The sequence below is a fragment of the Juglans microcarpa x Juglans regia genome, chromosome 8D, assembly GCF_004785595.1.
Source record: "Juglans microcarpa x Juglans regia isolate MS1-56 chromosome 8D, Jm3101_v1.0, whole genome shotgun sequence".
Classification (NCBI taxonomy): Eukaryota; Viridiplantae; Streptophyta; class Magnoliopsida; order Fagales; family Juglandaceae; genus Juglans; species Juglans microcarpa x Juglans regia.
Genome location: NC_054608.1, coordinates 4,081,886 through 4,099,555, shown reverse-complemented (window position 1 = coordinate 4,099,555; position 17,670 = coordinate 4,081,886). Strand labels below are relative to the sequence as shown.

At 36.6% G+C, this 17,670-nt stretch overlaps 2 protein-coding genes across 4 annotated transcripts; both read left to right on the top strand.

Annotated features, from left to right (window-relative positions):
* The first annotated feature begins 446 nt into the window (after positions 1–446).
* Positions 447–10,406, top strand: LOC121243315 (serine/threonine-protein kinase tricornered). Of its 3 annotated transcripts, none has more exons than XM_041141418.1 (13): positions 447–718; positions 1,746–1,920; positions 2,097–2,180; positions 2,890–3,131; positions 3,259–3,502; positions 4,051–4,130; positions 4,971–5,055; positions 6,752–6,883; positions 6,965–7,078; positions 7,693–7,740; positions 8,514–8,589; positions 9,742–9,792; positions 9,910–10,406. In XM_041141418.1, the coding sequence occupies exons 1-13, from the start codon at positions 588–590 to the stop codon at positions 9,984–9,986; spliced, it is 1,539 nt and encodes a 512-aa protein (XP_040997352.1). In that variant the 5' UTR covers positions 447–587; the 3' UTR covers positions 9,987–10,406. The 3 variants fall into 3 exon arrangements, with proteins under 3 accessions (XP_040997352.1, XP_040997350.1, XP_040997351.1); XM_041141416.1 differs by having other exon boundaries at positions 9,742–9,819; XM_041141417.1 differs by having other exon boundaries at positions 448–718; positions 9,895–10,406.
* Positions 10,407–12,368: 1,962 nt separating this feature from the next.
* On the top strand, positions 12,369–17,447 carry LOC121243314 (protein phosphatase 2C 50-like). The gene is made up of 4 exons (XM_041141415.1): positions 12,369–14,214; positions 14,345–14,662; positions 14,774–14,879; positions 16,791–17,447. The coding sequence occupies exons 1-4, from the start codon at positions 13,330–13,332 to the stop codon at positions 17,123–17,125; spliced, it is 1,644 nt and encodes a 547-aa protein (XP_040997349.1). The 5' UTR covers positions 12,369–13,329; the 3' UTR covers positions 17,126–17,447.
* The last annotated feature ends 223 nt before the right edge of the window (positions 17,448–17,670 follow it).

Below are 17,670 nucleotides of genomic sequence, written 5' to 3'. Positions count from 1 at the left end.
AAATCGTATTCTCAAATCTTTTATAGATTATCAAATTATTAAAAATGTGTGATTTCGAAATAATTTTAATAATATAAAATTGTGGGGTTAAATTTAAAAATATAATATCAATAACTCGAATTTTTTAATAATTAATAGCTGCACTTTGCCCTGAGACAACGTGGAGTGTTCCCACGCATCTGTCTGACAACAATGGTGAAACTCATTGATAAAGTCTAATAAATGAGCTTTCATTCCCTACGAAACGACCAAGCCGAACCAGCCAATAAAATGCCGCCAAGTTCTCAAAGCCCAAAGGTCACTGCCAAAAATTCTAAAGTGCCGCGCGGCATCGTATGAAGGCCGTGGTAGTTGTTAAGCACGTACGCCGCCGAAGCAGTGGATAAAAGAACCCCAACAATTGGGTTGGCTTCTAACATCATCTCCTCGTTGTCGCAATAAATAAGAGTGTCTGTTCTGTCAGAGTGAGTGAGTGAGTGAGAGAGAGAGTTTTAGAGTGAGAAAGTGGTGCTTCTAGAGAGAGAGAATCTCAGGCGTCTGCGCACATTGATACACCGATAGATACGGCTGGTACATTCCTAGCGAGGATGGAGGATCGAGAGGAGGAAGAGGAGGTGATGGGGTCGAGCTTGACGATGGAGAAGGTGGCGGCAGCGAAGCAGTTCATAGAGAACCACTATAGAGCTCAGATGAAGAACATTCAAGAGCGCAAAGAGAGGTGATTTGATATTTCCATGGGAGTTGCAGTTAATTTTGAAATAAGCTTTTGTTGTTATACTATGTTGAACTAACTTTACTGTAGACGAAAATGTAGGAATCGAAATTCATTTCCACTAAAAAGCTTGGGGCTTTAGTTGCATTAAACTGGGCAAAGTGCAAGTACATTGCCTAGATCTTGTTATTTATTTATTTTTATTTCGAATTCTTTGTTTGGTAGCCATGAAAATAAAGGGTGAGTGAAAAAAATCAAATTCTTGGGCATTTAGGAACAGGCAGCTTCACTCCTCAAGTGAACTCTGAGACTGTAATTTGAGTGTTGGCTTCAGTGCTGTACACCCTCAACCTTTTACATAAAGTAAATGCTGCATAAAATATAGGTTTGAAATATGAGATTATTCTTCCCTAGTTTCCTCATCAATGAAAAATGGGGTTCTTAATTCTGATCCAAGCATTCAGCTAAGTTAATGTGTTATTTGGTCCTTCTGTCTTTGTCTGATATGGGTGATACATCTATGTCCTACAATATCAACTAGATTAGATGGAGCCAAGAGAAAAATTATATGGAAAAAATCTTGGGCAAAGACACCGATTTATCTTCAGACAAATGAAGAATATTGAAGTTCCAAAACATTGTCACTTCAAACCAGAGAGGCCACCCAAACAAGACTATTTTTGCAACTGATTTCAAAGTTGCTTCACTTTCCCAACGTTTTCAGATGATTCCTAATGTTTGGATACGAGTTACTCTGTGCAGATAATGATTGGCAAGAAGATGCATCTAAGAATTTGAGGTTATAAAATTTTGAAGACTGAATTGAAATTTGAAATTAAAGAAACAGACAGCTTAGGTTCAACTTTCTGGATTGCCACGATGTATGTGGTTATTCAGGGACTGTGTGCATTCATGAAGATTGTCTAACTCAAATGGGTCACTGATACCCTTGCCCAATAAAAAGAATAAAATAGTTAATGCAAAACTTCGGCTAGATAAGTAATAACCAATGTTTATTTTGTTTCCATTGCAGACGATGGGTGTTAGAGAGGAAATTAGCGTCTACAGATGTGCCTAGGGAGGAAAAGATCAATCTAATCAAAGATTTAGAGCGAAAAGAGACAGAATTTATGCGACTAAAAAGGCACAAGATATGCGTTGATGATTTTGAGCTTTTAACAATCATTGGGAGGGGGGCCTTTGGTGAGGTCAGGATTTTCAGTAATATACTTCCAGCGCATATAAAAATCCGTAATTGTTTTGGTACTCATTCAACTAGTTGGTCGACTGCCATTTGTGGAGCTACATGCTCTTTTGCTCCTTATGGTAGCTTGTTATGAAATGGAACTTTAGCACATTTTGCTCATGCTTCCTCAATCTACAGGTCCGATTGTGCCGGGAGAAGAAATCTGGCAATATTTATGCCATGAAAAAGTTGAAGAAATCTGAAATGGTTAAGAGAGGACAGGTGAGAACATACAGACTCACATTTCCCATGGAACCTAATGCTGCAGTTTGACCTGAGGGGGTTACTTTCACATTTCCTGACTCACTCATTAATTACTATTTGCACCATATAGTCATCCCCTTTTCACTTTTATTACTAGGTTCTTGTGTAACTATCAACCCTGTGTACGCTTATGCTTATTGAAGTTCTTGGAGGTCAAATATCAACTCTATGCACCTTTCAGCCATTGTTTGCAAATACCCATTAATCTACAAGAGTTAGTATTAGTAATTATGGCATGTATATGTACTGTTTTCTTCTCACTTCAATTTATCATTTCTATTGTGATCACTAAAATGCTCTGGCTGTTGCTGGGTCATTTATGATTTTCCATTAAAATTAAAGGACGTCCTTTTCTTTCCTTTGTCTTTTGCCAGGGAAAAGATAAATTATTAATTCTTAGTAGTTTAGGGCCATAGTAGAATCAAACTAGCATTTGGGAAAGCAGTTTGTTTATGTTATATTTATGAGTCGGGGTTCTGAATATAGTAAAATTAAGTTTTCTATGCTTTATGTCTAATTTGTTTTTTTTTTAATCGGTAGCTTTATGTCTAATTTGTTAACCATGCTGCTAAATTCTCTGTAGGATGTTTTCTCCTTTTATATCCTAATGCTCTGTAGAGTTCAAATTTCTTGTACATGTTTGGTTAATAGTTCTTTTTGGTCAAAGGTGGAACACGTCAGAGCTGAGAGGAACTTGCTGGCAGAAGTTGCCAGCCATTGCATAGTGAAGCTTTATTACTCATTTCAGGATGCTGAGTACTTATATTTGATTATGGAATATCTGCCTGGTGGCGACATGATGACTCTACTGATGAGGGAAGACACCTTAACAGAAAATGTGGCTAGATTTTACATTGCACAGAGTGTCCTGGCCATAGAGTCTATTCACAAACATAATTACATTCACAGGTGAATTTCTACTGTTGGTGTCATGTCATCAAATTAATGTGCTAGATGCTGGGACTATTGTAGTTTTGGACAGTACTTCTATTTTGTTAAATAATGTCTCATAAGTATACCTTCAATGTCTTTCTAGGGATATTAAGCCTGACAACCTTCTCCTGGACAAGTATGGCCATATGAAGCTCTCAGATTTTGGCCTCTGCAAGCCTCTTGATTGTACTACTTTATCTACACTGCATGAAAATAGTGTCATGGATGATGAAAACTCGAGAGATCCAATGGACATTGATGGTTGTTTTCCTGATGCGGGTAATGGGAGTACTTGGAAAAGCCCTCTTGAACAGCTTCAGCACTGGCAAATGAACAGAAGAAAGTTGGTATGGTAGTTTCAGCGAGATAATTTTCTACTACATTTGTAGTATGTTTCTTCAAAGTAGATTTCAGTTTATAGTTAGACAAATATGGTAATCTCTAAAAAATTATGCAAAAGTTGTAGTTAAAAAGAGGACAATTGTAGGTGAAAACATGCTCTTTTTCTTCCTTAACTGACTGTAATGTGATATATTGTTGAGGCAATTGTCCCTTGCATGGATCTCCTAGTGTGTGGCTCATTTGTTAGTTGAGTGTGCCTCCTTCTATCTAATGGCACATTTGCAGACACATTATTCTGCTCTCACCCATCCATATGAACCCACCCGTGCACTCATCAAGATGTTAATTAAGTCCCATGTCAGCTTTGTTGGGAAGTGGAATCACAAAATAATATCACTGTGGCCGAGAGGTAGACTCACTAAACTTTAACACCCAGCTACACAACAATAAACATGTCTATAGCATGGTCATGTGGTTACTTTTTGGTTTGTTTTTGTGTTTTTTAAGATTGTTGAACACTTCTTTATTCATGGATGGTGTTTTGTTGTGGAAGGCATTTTCAACTGTGGGAACACCAGATTACATAGCTCCTGAAGTACTACTGAAAAAGGGATATGGAATGGAATGTGACTGGTTAGTCTATACTTAAAATGTTTTCTGTTTTTCAATTCTTGCACAGTTTCCATTGGTGCTCATTCCGGAGTATTAACATTTTCTTTCTGCATTTAGTCTTCAATTTCTGTTTTCAGATTGATGGCTGTAAATGCTTCAATTTATTTGTATTTTTGGTCCTTGATGAGCAAGGTGTGACCTTGAACTTCAAAGTGTCATTATTTTGCTTTTCTTGAGGCTGATAAAGGCTTGGAGAAATCTTAAGTGCCTTGATAATGAGTGTAATCATGCTTAGATGTCGCTCTCGTATATGTCCCATGTACTTGGGCTAATGCCTATTTATTATTAATAAAATTCTTATTTACTGATAAAAAAAAAAAAGTGCCTTGATAATGAGGATTTTAACTGTATTGCTGCTCTGTAAACATGATGCACGATAGATAAGAGTGTCACTACTTCCATGTCTAGTTCTTATGTACAATTTTCTTTAATGAGGAAACAATTACTAGCATTGCTAGTTCTTATGCAAGTTTATGTCTACAGTTCTGAGATTGATCTTTATTTGTTTAGTGTGGTCAAACCATTGAGAAGATTGTACTAGCTTTTCAGTATAGGACCAAGAAAAACCCTAGCTCTCCTTGTAGAAAGCTAAAATTCATCTATATTTTTTTTGGTTTTGAACAAAGGAAAATGATGCTGAAAAGCCCCTTATTAAGACATGGATACAGTTTCATATATTCTCTGCATGTATTTATGTTAGTTTTGTTTCCCCTTTCTGGTGATACTGCATGTATCTATGTTAGTTTTGTTTCCCCTTTCTGGTGATACTGCATGTATTTATGTTATTTGTACTTCAAACAGGTGGTCACTGGGAGCAATAATGTATGAAATGCTTGTTGGTTACCCTCCATTTTATTCAGATGACCCGATAACCACATGCAGAAAGGTAGCATTCTCAAAATTCCTTAACATAGAATTTCTGCAAGTATAAAACCTCTGCATCTCCGGTTACTTTTGAGCTGACTGATAACACTTGAATCATTCCTATATATAGCCTTTAAAACATAATATTTTTTCTGGTATCCATGTATCTCATGGCACTATGATTACCTTTGTTTAGTCATACATTTGCTCAGGTACCTTCAGAGTTTGTGTGGGCTAGGCTCTCGGTCAATTGTGGTGCCCTAGGCTTAACATTATCCTTTCCACACGTTTTGAGCATGTCTGGGTCACTTTTGTACCAAGTGGTTGATTATCTAGTGTGTTATATTGTACCATGATGTTATTGTAAGAACATCTTTATACAACATTTAGGCCTCGTTTGGGGAATGAGATGAGATATAAATCTGTGAATAGTAGTGAAATGATTTGTATATGGTAGTGAAATGATTTGTAAATAGTAGTGAAATGGTTTGAGTTAAGATGTTTTATTAGGTTTTGGGAAATGAGAGAGAAGAAGTTGAATAAAAATATAATAAAGCTAAAATATTGTTAGAATATAATTTTTTAATATTAATTTTGTTTTGGAATTTGAAAAAGTTGAATTGATTTTTTTGTTTTGTTTGGAAGTTTTTTGTTTTTGATAAGTAAGAATCTTTATTGAATAGAATGAAACTAGGCAATGCCCAAGTACACAGGAAGTATACAAAGTGAGACACCTAATTACATTCTAGTAAGCTGGAAAGAAGATAGAAACTCATGAACATTCTCACCCTTCAATACAATAGCAGAAAACCACTGTAAAAGAGAGAATACAAATAAATTCCAGATTTCCCCCACTGCACGCTCCTTGTTATTAAAACAGTTATCATTCCTTTCTGACCATAAACACCACATTAAGCACAAAGGTATCATTCGCCACACTGCTGCCAGTTGAGCACTATTATGCCTCCTTTTCCAGCACACTAGTAGTTCCACCACACTCTTAAGCATTACCAAACTCAGCTCGGCTCTACTCAAGATGCCAGCCCATAACTCTCCAGCCACCTCACAATGTAAAAGCAAATGATCTATCGATTCCCCATACCTTTTACGCATGTAGCACCACTCCGTGACCACCATACCACATTTCCTTAGATTATCAACCATCAAAATCTTCTCAAGTGCAGCTGTCCAAGTAAAAGCACAACTTTAGACGGCACTAAAACCTTCCAAATGCTCTTCCACGGAAAGAATGTGGGCTGTTGGACTGTCAAGGCCTTGTAAAAAAAAAATTTAACAGCAAATTATTTTCTCCCCGTGTGAATCCACAACATACGGTCGCCCCCATTGCCTCCTAACTTTGCTGAATACAAGTAGCTATAAAAATCTGCCAGCTCTTCAAGTTTGGAAAAGTTTTAATAATTAGGTAATGATTAGATAAAAAAGTTGAAGATTTGAATTGAAAAGTGTTTGTGTTTGAGTGATGTTTGGGAAGGAAATTATGAAAAATTTTGAGATGAGATGAAATGTGTTCCCAAACGAGGCCTTAGACTTTTTATTTTGACATCATTACCATTTCCCTGTTTTCTTCTGCTGCTTCTGCTGTTGCCAGTTTTCTTAACTATCTCCTTGAATTTGCCTTTAATATTTAAGGTCTTTCAATCATGGTCTATTTTGATGAATGGGTATATCAAGTTTTTCTGACAACTGTTTTTTCCCAGATCGTTCATTGGAAAAATCAATTAAAATTTCCAGAAGATGCAAAGTTGACGTTTGAGGCTAAGGATCTTATTTGCAGGTTGCTGTGTGATGTTGAACATAGGCTAGGTACTGGAGGTGCACACCAAATTAAAGTAAGTTTTTTTTGTTTTCCAAAATGTCACAAAGATTTCATCTAGTCTTCGTTCTGCCTTATGACAACTCAGTTGTATCAGGCTCATCCTTGGTTCAAGGATGTCTTATGGGAGAAACTCTATGAAATGGAAGCAGCATTCATGCCAGAAGTCAATGGGGAGCTAGATACACAGAACTTTATGAAGTTTGATGAAGTATAACTCATCTTCCACAACTCCTATTACCACTTCTAGTTTTTCTTCATCATAAATTATTGTTGTTTCTGACATTCTTGTGCCAATACTACTATCACTTAATCTAGCTTGCCACTAGTTGCAGCATATTGTATTTTGGGATACTAGCCCTCAATCTTGCTCATTATGATTCAAGGATTTTCACTATTATTATAATGATTTTGATTTTAATTAGTGGTCTATTCTCTCATAAATTAAAAAGCTTGATACAGTAGTTGTTATTATGGTTTCACAATGGCAAGCAAGATTCATAAACAAGTGAAATTAAATAACTGCATCGATTGCAAAATGATGACCAAGGATATATGTTGCTTGAAATTATTTTTGATTTTATGGGTTCTCAATATGTATTATTATTTGCTTATCTTAAAAAATTGGTCAGAGGTTTAAAATAGAGACAGGGCATGCTAGTGGGAATTTCATGACTTCGTCTTTGGAAATGCATTTTAATTATTATGCCAACAAGGGTCCTCTAAACTTAACTAATGTCCAGATGTTGCTTCATTATACATGTGCATGTAATATTCCTTTATAGATTTCTTCTCATGAATTGAAAACTTGGAATCTGTTTTTAGTTGGATTCTCCAATCCCTGCAAGGAGTGGCTCGGGCCCCTCACGAAAGGTTTGTCACTATTTATGCTTTTGTTTTTGTGTAGCCAACAATGGGCATTAGCTTGTAAATAGAAACGTTGATTAATTGAGAAGCAGAAAATGGTAGTGCTTTGATAATTACCTGGCATGCTTGATTTTCTATGCTAAAAATATATATTGTCTATGTCCACATTGCCCCCAAAATACTTTTTTTTTTATATATATATATATATATATATATATATTTAAGTAAACGATTTTATTAAATAATGATAGGAATAGCCCAAGTACACAGGAAGATATACAAAGGTACGCTCTATCTATGTGGAATCAATAGAGACAGGGAAGCCATGCAAGTCGAGGCCATTCAAGTCTATTGCTATGGCCCATGTACATAATGTTCTAATAAAAACAGCTCTTAGTTCCTCTATTGAGCGCTCCTTGTCTTCGAATGTCTGTGCATTGTGCTCCCGCCATAAACACCACAGAATATAGATAGGGACCATTTTCCACACCGCTTTGATTTGTCTAATGCCTCTTAAATTTGTCCAGCTGGCCAAAAGTGCATCCACCGTAGCGGGCATTGCCCCCAAAATACTAAGACTTGGTTTGGAGAGATTTTTTCATGCTAGAACGTCACAAAACCTTCCTCTCTTTTGGGTTTTAGTGCTCATTGTCATTATAAAAGTTAGTCAGTTTATCCAGATTCTGTCTGCAATTTATGTGAATACTTACATTTTGAAGCCTGTTATTGTTCTTATAATTTGTATGAAGTTTGATGGTTTTGCTTCTTATACTATGTAGATGCCATTAACTACAAAAGATCTAAGCTTTGTTGGCTATACATACAAGAATTTTGATGCTGTGAAAGGCTCTTCTGGTATGCAATTTTACTTCTGATCTTAGTAGTCGAGGTACTTATTTTTTTATTTTTCCTTTTTTATGTTTGAGTGCAGCATTTATGTTTTCTGGCTAGAAGAATATGCAATCACTTTCTTGTATTAGCCAACATACATGCATTCCTCTTAGTGGACATCTACCATACAAGATTTTGAGCATCCCCCTAAAAAATGTCTTTCTTTTTGCTGATTTCTGCATTTGCCATACTGGCAAAAAATTAACAACTGCAGAAGGAGGGGGGGGGGACTGGAAATCATTATAAAGCTCGGGCTTGGGTGGACAGACTGTTGAGAATAATATGCCCCTTGTCAGCTAGGAATAGTTTTTTCAACTTGTCTCTCCCTCTGGGTTGGATAGTTTGGGCAGTTAAGTGGGTCATACGTTGCTGGTCCTCTCACAATTGAGCGACAGAATAACATAATTACTATGAGAAATGAAGCAGAGAGTTGGTGCTACAATCTTTATCAATGGCTAAGTGGACATTAGGATCTAGAAGCACTTAGATTTGACCACCAGGGTACAACAATGAGTGGAACTATGACATGGAACCAAACCAACAGTGGTTTTGTTCCCAGTCATGGCTAAAATAATGCCCCTTTGTGTGGGTTAGCCTGTAGGAGGATTCCTAGGTAGTGCACTTGCATTGCTGAAATCCACATCAGGGGGTACAGAAGGTTCCGTGCCTCCCTCAGATGCATATAACTAAGCATAAGTTTTAAGGCAACTCTTTAAATTCTTTGAGTGAACCCCAGATAATGGTGTGACAATTCAGTGAAATCTGACCACCAAAGTAGCCTTCTGTAATTATTCGTTTCAGAGTTCAAGTAGCATTTGTTTTGGTGCCTCAATTTCATGTTCATCCTAGGAATGGAATCTATGTCTTGAGATATAATTAGCAGACTCACCTCATAATATGAGATTTGGAAATTATTAATAAGCATATATGAAAAACAGAATGTCTATTTGCTTAATCCCTTGGATATTGTGCTATGACTTTACATATTATATCTGAATGTCCTTATGGTAATTTTTAATTTCTTGGAAAGGTAATTATTGGATACTTTTACAAGTTAGCCCACATCTGTGCTTCTCTCTATCAGAAATATGGAATGAACGATTTTAACCTTTGCAGGTCTCAAAAGAAGCACGTCGCTGAAACAGCCATCAACTGATTCTATACATAGTAAGGAATCATTATTTTTTCCTCCAAGTAAAGGATTTTCACTACAACCAGCAAGTTTCATGTGATTTAAATGGATTGAAATTTTATAGCTAATATTTGTAGGTGACTCTGCGACAGATTATACTACTAAACGGACTGTTGGGGAAACAGAGGCGCAGATACTCACATCCTCAGGCGATCCCATGTTATCATAAAAATAAAATTACGTGGTGACAAAATGGCAAGTTCATAATCTGGATCTGCATATGCCTACTGCTTCCGTAAATCTTCCTTTCTTCTTAATTGGCTGCCATGCAATTGCCATAATCACATCTTAGTGTACAGCAATATTGAAGAGCTTAAGAGGCCAGTTGAGAGAAAGAGAAGACTTTGGCTGGAACAATTTGTGTATTAGAGTTAAGAGTTTAGAGCAGGGAGTTGGAACATGTGTCCTGGCTGCCCAGGTTGGCAGTGGTATATTTGCCTTCTCTAGTGGCAGTTCTTGGTCAAATTTTAATGGATGCCAAATCACCAGGAAACTCAATAGACGTGTTAATTACTGTGTGAGTGTGTGCAAGCTTGGACAAACTAGCTATTGAAGTATATTAATGGCAAAAGAAAAGAGCTATTTGGAATATTTTGCCTCGAGGTATGACTCTTGAGGTATTAAATTTTTGCATGCTACTTTTGAATTTGGTTAGTCTAGCTGTGGAATCTAGTTACTGAGGATGATTGGTGTGAAGGTTGCGTTCATGCAAACCTGACTGTTGAAACATTGCCATCATTCCGCACGAGGTTTGTGTATATAGCTCTTCACTCCTACACCCCACATCTAGTCTTTTTGTTTTTTTTTTTTTTATAATATGTTGGGTAGTGAATAGTGGCTGATGATAAAAAATTTTCTTGTGTATAGTTGATTCTTAAGTTTATACCTAATGTTTGTGCACATTGGGGCTATTTCTACTGCATGAGAATGTACCTATGAGGCTAAGTACTAAACGCTTAGAATGGATTCATTTTAATGCCCATACTCTTATGAACATCAAAGATGAAAAAAAGGGAGAGGGGGATGGGGGTCACAAGCCGCCGCCGCCAGTGTGTGCGGTCTTCAGCTGTCCCGTCCCAGTACCCGACCCGTCCCAGTGCCCGACTTCTAGGGACAACATCAAACCGGAACACACACTTGATGGATTGTAGCCTCAGTACCGACATGTGCGATCCCTGCTTTCTGCCGTAGCAATACCGTCTGTATACATTCTTCTTGTTCATAAGAGAACCAATTGTTTTGAGCCATTCTTCTAGCTCATATGAGAACTGATTTGGCTCAACTTGGAAAATTTTTTCACATAAAAAGAAGAACGTGACTCGTCGAACACATTGATGAAGAGACTAAGAAACATCGATCGGACGTATTAACTCACATGTATAAAGTGACTATTAAGAAAGTAATGTCCATATGTTGTATCATTGGATCTCAATTTTGGTTACAGATAGTTGTTATAAGACTTTATGATGTGTCTGTCACCTTTTAAATTGAAACACTTAGGCCTCATACTCAAATTTGTAGTATGCAATCATATAATTTAAAGTTACCAAATCCATCTCTCTTTCAGATCATGCAAACAGAAATTAACTTTGCTGATTCATTAGAAATTAACTTTGCAAGATTGTTAAATAAGTTATTTGTCATCTCCTTCTTTTTCATTATTAATTGGAGCTAAATTTATGTGGAAATATATTTTTTCTTAAGCATTTTACCTTTTTGGGCAATATACAGACCAAAAATATATTAGGGCCCATTTGGATAGTGAGATGATATAAGATTATTTTATATGAAAGTTAAAAGTTGAATAAAATATTGTTAGAATATTATTTTATTATTTATTATTATTATTATTTTGAAATTTGAAAAAATTGAATTATTTATTATATTTTATGTGAAAATTTGATAAAATTATAATAATGAAATAAAACGATTTCTGTATCTAGACTTTACAATCATCAGATATTTCGTTAATCAAAATTTTACTATTCGAGAGATTTACACTGACAGCTATAGGATGAAGGGCATTCTGTTCTTCATTTCTTGCGAAAATGCTTATACTATAATATCTATTTAGTATTTAGGCATAGTTTGTTTTCATAATTATTTTCAATTCATCTTATCTTATCTAATCATTATATATTTTTCAAATTTTTACTTAAAATAAAATAAACAATTCAACATTTTCAAATCTTAAAATAAAAATAATATTTTAATAATATTTTATTTAATTTTTATCTTATTTCATATCATTTTATTTCATCAGTGAGAGTAATCGCGTCTTCGCGTATTGTATCCCTCTAATATCTGTAGGATACTGAGTATCCCTTTGGTCAGAACTATACCGTTATACTGTTATGTATGTATCTAACTAACAAAGAAGTGGCTGCAAAATTTTACACTGTGATAGTACGTAGGAAAAGTCGCTTTTGGATGATGAGAGTTTGGGATTGGAGAATGGAAAGGGCAGCAAAGCAGGCATGTGGGTGGAAATGCTTTAATATGCTCTTTTAGATTTGACATCTGTCCATCCATCCCTATCTTACGCACCGTCGCACCTCTCTTGCATTTTTTTTCTCTTTTGCATTATTATATTTTTCAAAAATTATTTTAGTCTCTTTCTTCACGACTCCCTCTCATGCTCTTCCAAATTTCAACACAGAAAAAGAATATAAAGAAAATGAAGTCTTTTTAGTGATGAGAATTTTGAATTGTTATTATTTTTAATGGTGAGCAACCAATCCATTTTTGTATCTTTTTTCTTGGTTTTTCTTTTGATTCCGTACTGGACTTTCAGAAAGTCTCTGGAGGAGAGAAATAAGTAAGAAAAGTAAAAACAATAGAGGAATAGAGAAGATAGTACTGTTTTTTACCTTTTTTTTTTTAATTGTCACAACTGTTTGGAAGGGAGAGAGAGAGAGAGAGAACTGGTTAAAGCATGAGAGGCTGAGATGAGTTGCCTCAGATCCAGGGAACCCAAGTAATTTGTGAGAAAAGGGTGACATCTTTTTAGGGTTTTCCTGTGATTCTTGGGACACTGTCTTCATTGCTTCTTTCTCATGATCCACTTTTCTCTTTCTTTCTTGTGTTAGGCGTAATGGGATGGTTTCAAATTTAATTTAATTCTATTGTCACTTCTTTTAAAAACAAAAGATTTCTCCTTTTCTTTTTGGGTTGCGTGTGTGTACTTCAGTTCTTTTCTGGCTGTTTCTCTGTCATTGTAGTTGATGGAGTTCTATAAAGAAGATTCCAGAGAAGAAGTTGTTGATAAGGCTTGAGCAGGTCTATGCTGTCAACTTTTAGGTCGGTACTTCCATATATGGAAGCTGGGATCCATTGTTGTTGACCGGATCTGACTATTTATTTCCCCCTAAAGCTGAAAGATACAGCTGAATTTTGCTTCCTCTATTGGCCAAATTCCTTTTCCTAGGCATGAGAAATGGTCCGTAGAAACCCAGCATTCACAGGCGGTTTCATTTTGAGTAACTTTTTGTACTGCCTAGATAGGGATATTGATGGAGGAGATGTCTCCGGCGGTCGCGGTGCCATTTAGAGTAGGTAACTCGGTCTGTGATAACCCAACTATTGCTACCCATTTGGATGTCACTAGAATTAAGCTAATGGCGGATTCTGGGGTTTTGTTATCCGACTCTGTAACTTCCCCTGAGACAATTACTGGTGGTGATGAAGATTGTAATTGTGGTGATTTGGCGAATGAAGTTAGTGTTGCAGCGGCCGTGGTGCCGAAAGAGGATTCTTTGTTGGATATGGTATCTCAAAAAGAAAGTTCTTGGGTTGCTGGTGACGATGTGATGGCCCGGGAAAGTGAGGAAGACGATTCCTTATCATTGGAGGGTGATAGGATTTTTGATAGCTCTTGTTCTCTTTCTGTAGGGAGTGAGTGTAGTAGTTTGTGTGGAGAGGACATCATGGTTATTGAGGCTGCTTCTGATATAGTAACACTGAGTTCCATAGACATACAGAAGAGCTTATGCTGTGTTAATAATGTTGTTGCTAAGGCCACCGATTCAGAGGGACCAAATGATGGGACAGAGATCGTGAGCGATCCTGTTGCTGTGGCTGTGAGTCTTGAGGAAGCGAATGGTGATGTCTCGGATCCAAAGCCATCTGCAGTTATTCTTCCATTGCCTCTGGAAAGAGCGCTGAGTGGAGCCTCAGGCCGCAGCGTTTTTGAGGTGGATCATGTGCCTCTTTGGGGAATCATGTCTGTGTGCGGAAGAAGACCCGAGATGGAAGATGCAGTTGCAGCTGTTCCTCGTTTTCTGAGGATTCCTATTCAAATGCTAATTGGTGACAGGGTAGTCGACGGTTTGACTAATTGTTTACCTCCCCAGACTCTGCATTTCTTTGGAGTCTATGATGGCCATGGAGGCTCTCAGGTAGCATTTATTTTTATTCTCCTCCTTAACTTGTGGTTTATCTTCTGATGTTTTTTTCCTACTCTCAAATCATGCATATAACTTATTTATGTGAGTAGTTTATTCGTGTGAGGTATTTATTTTTTTTCAGGTTGCAAATTATTGTCGTGATCGTATGCATGTGGCTTTGGCTGAGGAGCTAGAATGCGTGAAGGAAGGCTTAGGAAATGGAACGATCAAGGGAAATTGCCAAGAGAGGTGGAAGAAAGCATTCACCAATTGTTTTCTCAAGGTTGATGACGAAGTTGGAGGGAAAGAGAGTCTTGAGCCTCTTGCTCCCGAAACTGTTGGTTCTACTGCAGTTGTTGCGGTTATTTGTTCCTCACATATCATGGTAGCAAACTGTGGAGATTCTCGAGCAGTTCTGTGTCGTGGGAAAGAACCTATGGCATTGTCAGTTGATCATAAAGTAAGAGATCCCTAACAGAAGTTATGCGTATTTTTTTTTTCTTTTTTAGTAATAATTTATTATAGGAAACTGATATGCATTTAAAACATTTTGTTGTTGATACAATCTCAGCCAGATCGAGAAGATGAATATGCGAGAATTGAGGCAGCGGGAGGCAAAGTCATCCAGTGGAATGGGCATCGTGTTTTTGGAGTTCTGGCAATGTCAAGGTCTATCGGTGTGTACTTCTTCACCATGATCGTTTCCTATCACAATTGCATGCTTGGACTTTGAGTAGCCCCTCAAAGGGGGTTTATTTTGTCAACAAATTGTCATGGTCTGGTTATAACCTTAAAAAAAAAAGTTTCGACCATACCCTGACTACCTTCTCTTTGGGGAAAAGACTCCATGCTGTACACTAATTTTCATATCCTAGATGCTCTTTCCTGTCACGATGTTTATCACCACTTAAATTGAAGTAGTTTATGTGGTCATATCAGGAATACCAATTCCTTCTGCACTTGCAAATTTGGATGCTAACCTGAAATTCAGTTTACAAATTGATTGGAGTTTGTTTGTAGTCAAGCTTTTACCCTGATATTGCTTAATTTGTTCAGGGCAGTAAAATTAAGCATAGGTGTGTGTCGAACAATTCTTTTTGAATCTTTTTATATAAATAAAGATGAGAAAGGAGTTTCCAAAATTTATATTTTGTCGTAAAAGAGCTAATTTAGGTAATGTAAGGGGTGAGCTAATTTAAGGTATTTTTATTTTTGTGGTTAAAGAGCTAATTTAGCTTCACAGAAGTTTCTCGGGACTCTCCTCAAGGTTCAAGCTTCAGAATGACCCGCTAATTAGGATACGGACTGGAAGTCTTTAGGGTTTTAGCTTATGAACTGCTTCACTCAAATTATGACTTTCTGATATGAAGCAACTTTTGAATTGTCATTTCTAGTTTCTGATTCTTCTGCTTCTGAAGGTGCCTGCTATCACATGCCCTGTCAAAGAGTGGAAAGTGTGTGAAATATCTGTTTTATCACGATGAACTCTTTTGTGGATTGTATTTTTCATATGAATGGACAGTGTTCTAAATCTGCTCAGCTTTGGGTGGGCGAAATAGAACATCCTGGAAAAACACTATTCTTCTAGGTTTTATTTGGATGAAGAATTTATGATATTCTTAAATATTCAGAATGACAGGATTTGAGTTGTTGAGACTGTCAGTTCCATCACATGAAAGTTTCTTTGTTTAGATTAATATATTTGGAAAATAGTAATTAGAGTAGTAAAGCAGTTACAATGATGATGGTTGTGGTGATGGGGCAATGATCGAGTGATGGTAGTAGTGGTATGATGTTGGTTATGGCGGTGGTAGTGGCGGCGGCAATGACTATGGTGGTGGCAATAACTAGTGGTAGTGTTATGAGAATAGTTATGTTGATCTAATTGTAAAATGATGCCTTCCACTATGGAATTTGAAAATCGAGATTTGGATGCTTAAAAATCCTGAGCTCAAAATGTCACTGAATTTTTACTGACTATTGTTGGGCCAAAAAAGAGGAAATCAAAAAATGAAATTTCCTGTTTACAACTTCAAGTAAAAGCAAGCCTCAAAATCCCTGAGTGCAACTTATGAAAATTCTAAAAATGATTTTCAGAACGATGCATCTAGTCATATTCTTGTAAAGGTTACATTCTGAAGATGACTGGCAGAAGAATGGCAATTGAGATGAGGCTTCATTTCTCTCTTTTGGAAGTTTTCATTGAAAAAAAACTTACTTATACGGTGAAGAGAACTTGGCAATGCTGGAAATATTTTGTATGTTCGTGTCCCATCAAGAAATTATTGTAGTGTTGGACATGGTCCATTCAGATGGATGTGGAGGTCATGTCTCAAATGTAGATTGAGAACCAATATTCTGTACTGTTAAATCTAGCCTGACAAAACTACAGTTTCTCATCCATGGAGTCATCAACTTCTATCACTTTTACTCTACAGTTGGTCTGTTCTATCATCTATGTCCATGTCAATCAAACAAATTATAATGTTTTGTTTCGTACATCAATTTGTCACATTATGTGGAGTGTTACTTATTCCAGACATATGTATCGAATTACTAATAAACCCCACCATGCTTGTTGGTTTCAGGTGACAGATATTTGAAACCATGGATAATTCCAGAACCAGAGGTGATGTTTCTTCCACGGGCAAAACATGATGAATGCCTTATTTTAGCTAGTGATGGGCTATGGGATGTCATGACAAATGAAGAGGTGTGCGACTTGGCTCGGAAAAGAATACTTCTGTGGCACAAAAAGAATGGGGCTACACTTCCAACTATAAGGGGCGAGGGGATAGATCCCGCAGCTCAAGCAGCGGCAGAATTTCTCTCGAACCGTGCTACTCAAAAAGGAAGCAAGGACAACATCACTGTGATTGTGGTAGATTTGAAAGCTCAAAGGAAGTTCAAAAGCAAAACATGAGGGTACCTTCATCCTCCTCCTATTAGCTTTTGCCCCATGATTGTACAATTTGGAAAATCATCAAGTATAGTTTTGCTCATTTGTTTTTCACCTGGGCTATATTTTTATTGAGATAGCATTCTGTATCCACCATTGAACATCCTAGGTTCAAGAACTGATCTCTTCACTGTTTCAAAGTGCACTGTGCCGAATTCTGGCTATGTAAAGTTTAGCAGCTTGTATTAGACGGTGACAGTTTCATGTTTTTACCATTATGGAGAAATTGTATTCATTAATATTATGCCTCCGAGTTAAAGAGGCTCAGCGAGGTATTTACTTCTTATTAATTTGTTATAATAATATTATTATTAAATATATCTCTTTTAAAAAATGATCATAGCATTAGACCTGATTTCGAATCATGATTTCACTCTTTTATGCTTTAGGACATTTGATAATTGAACATATTTCTAAAGGTGGTAACAAAAATTAGCTTATTTGGAAAAGCCTCATACTTTTACTCATTGCTTTTGGTGGAATTTTCTGCTTAGAGTAATGCTACTTAT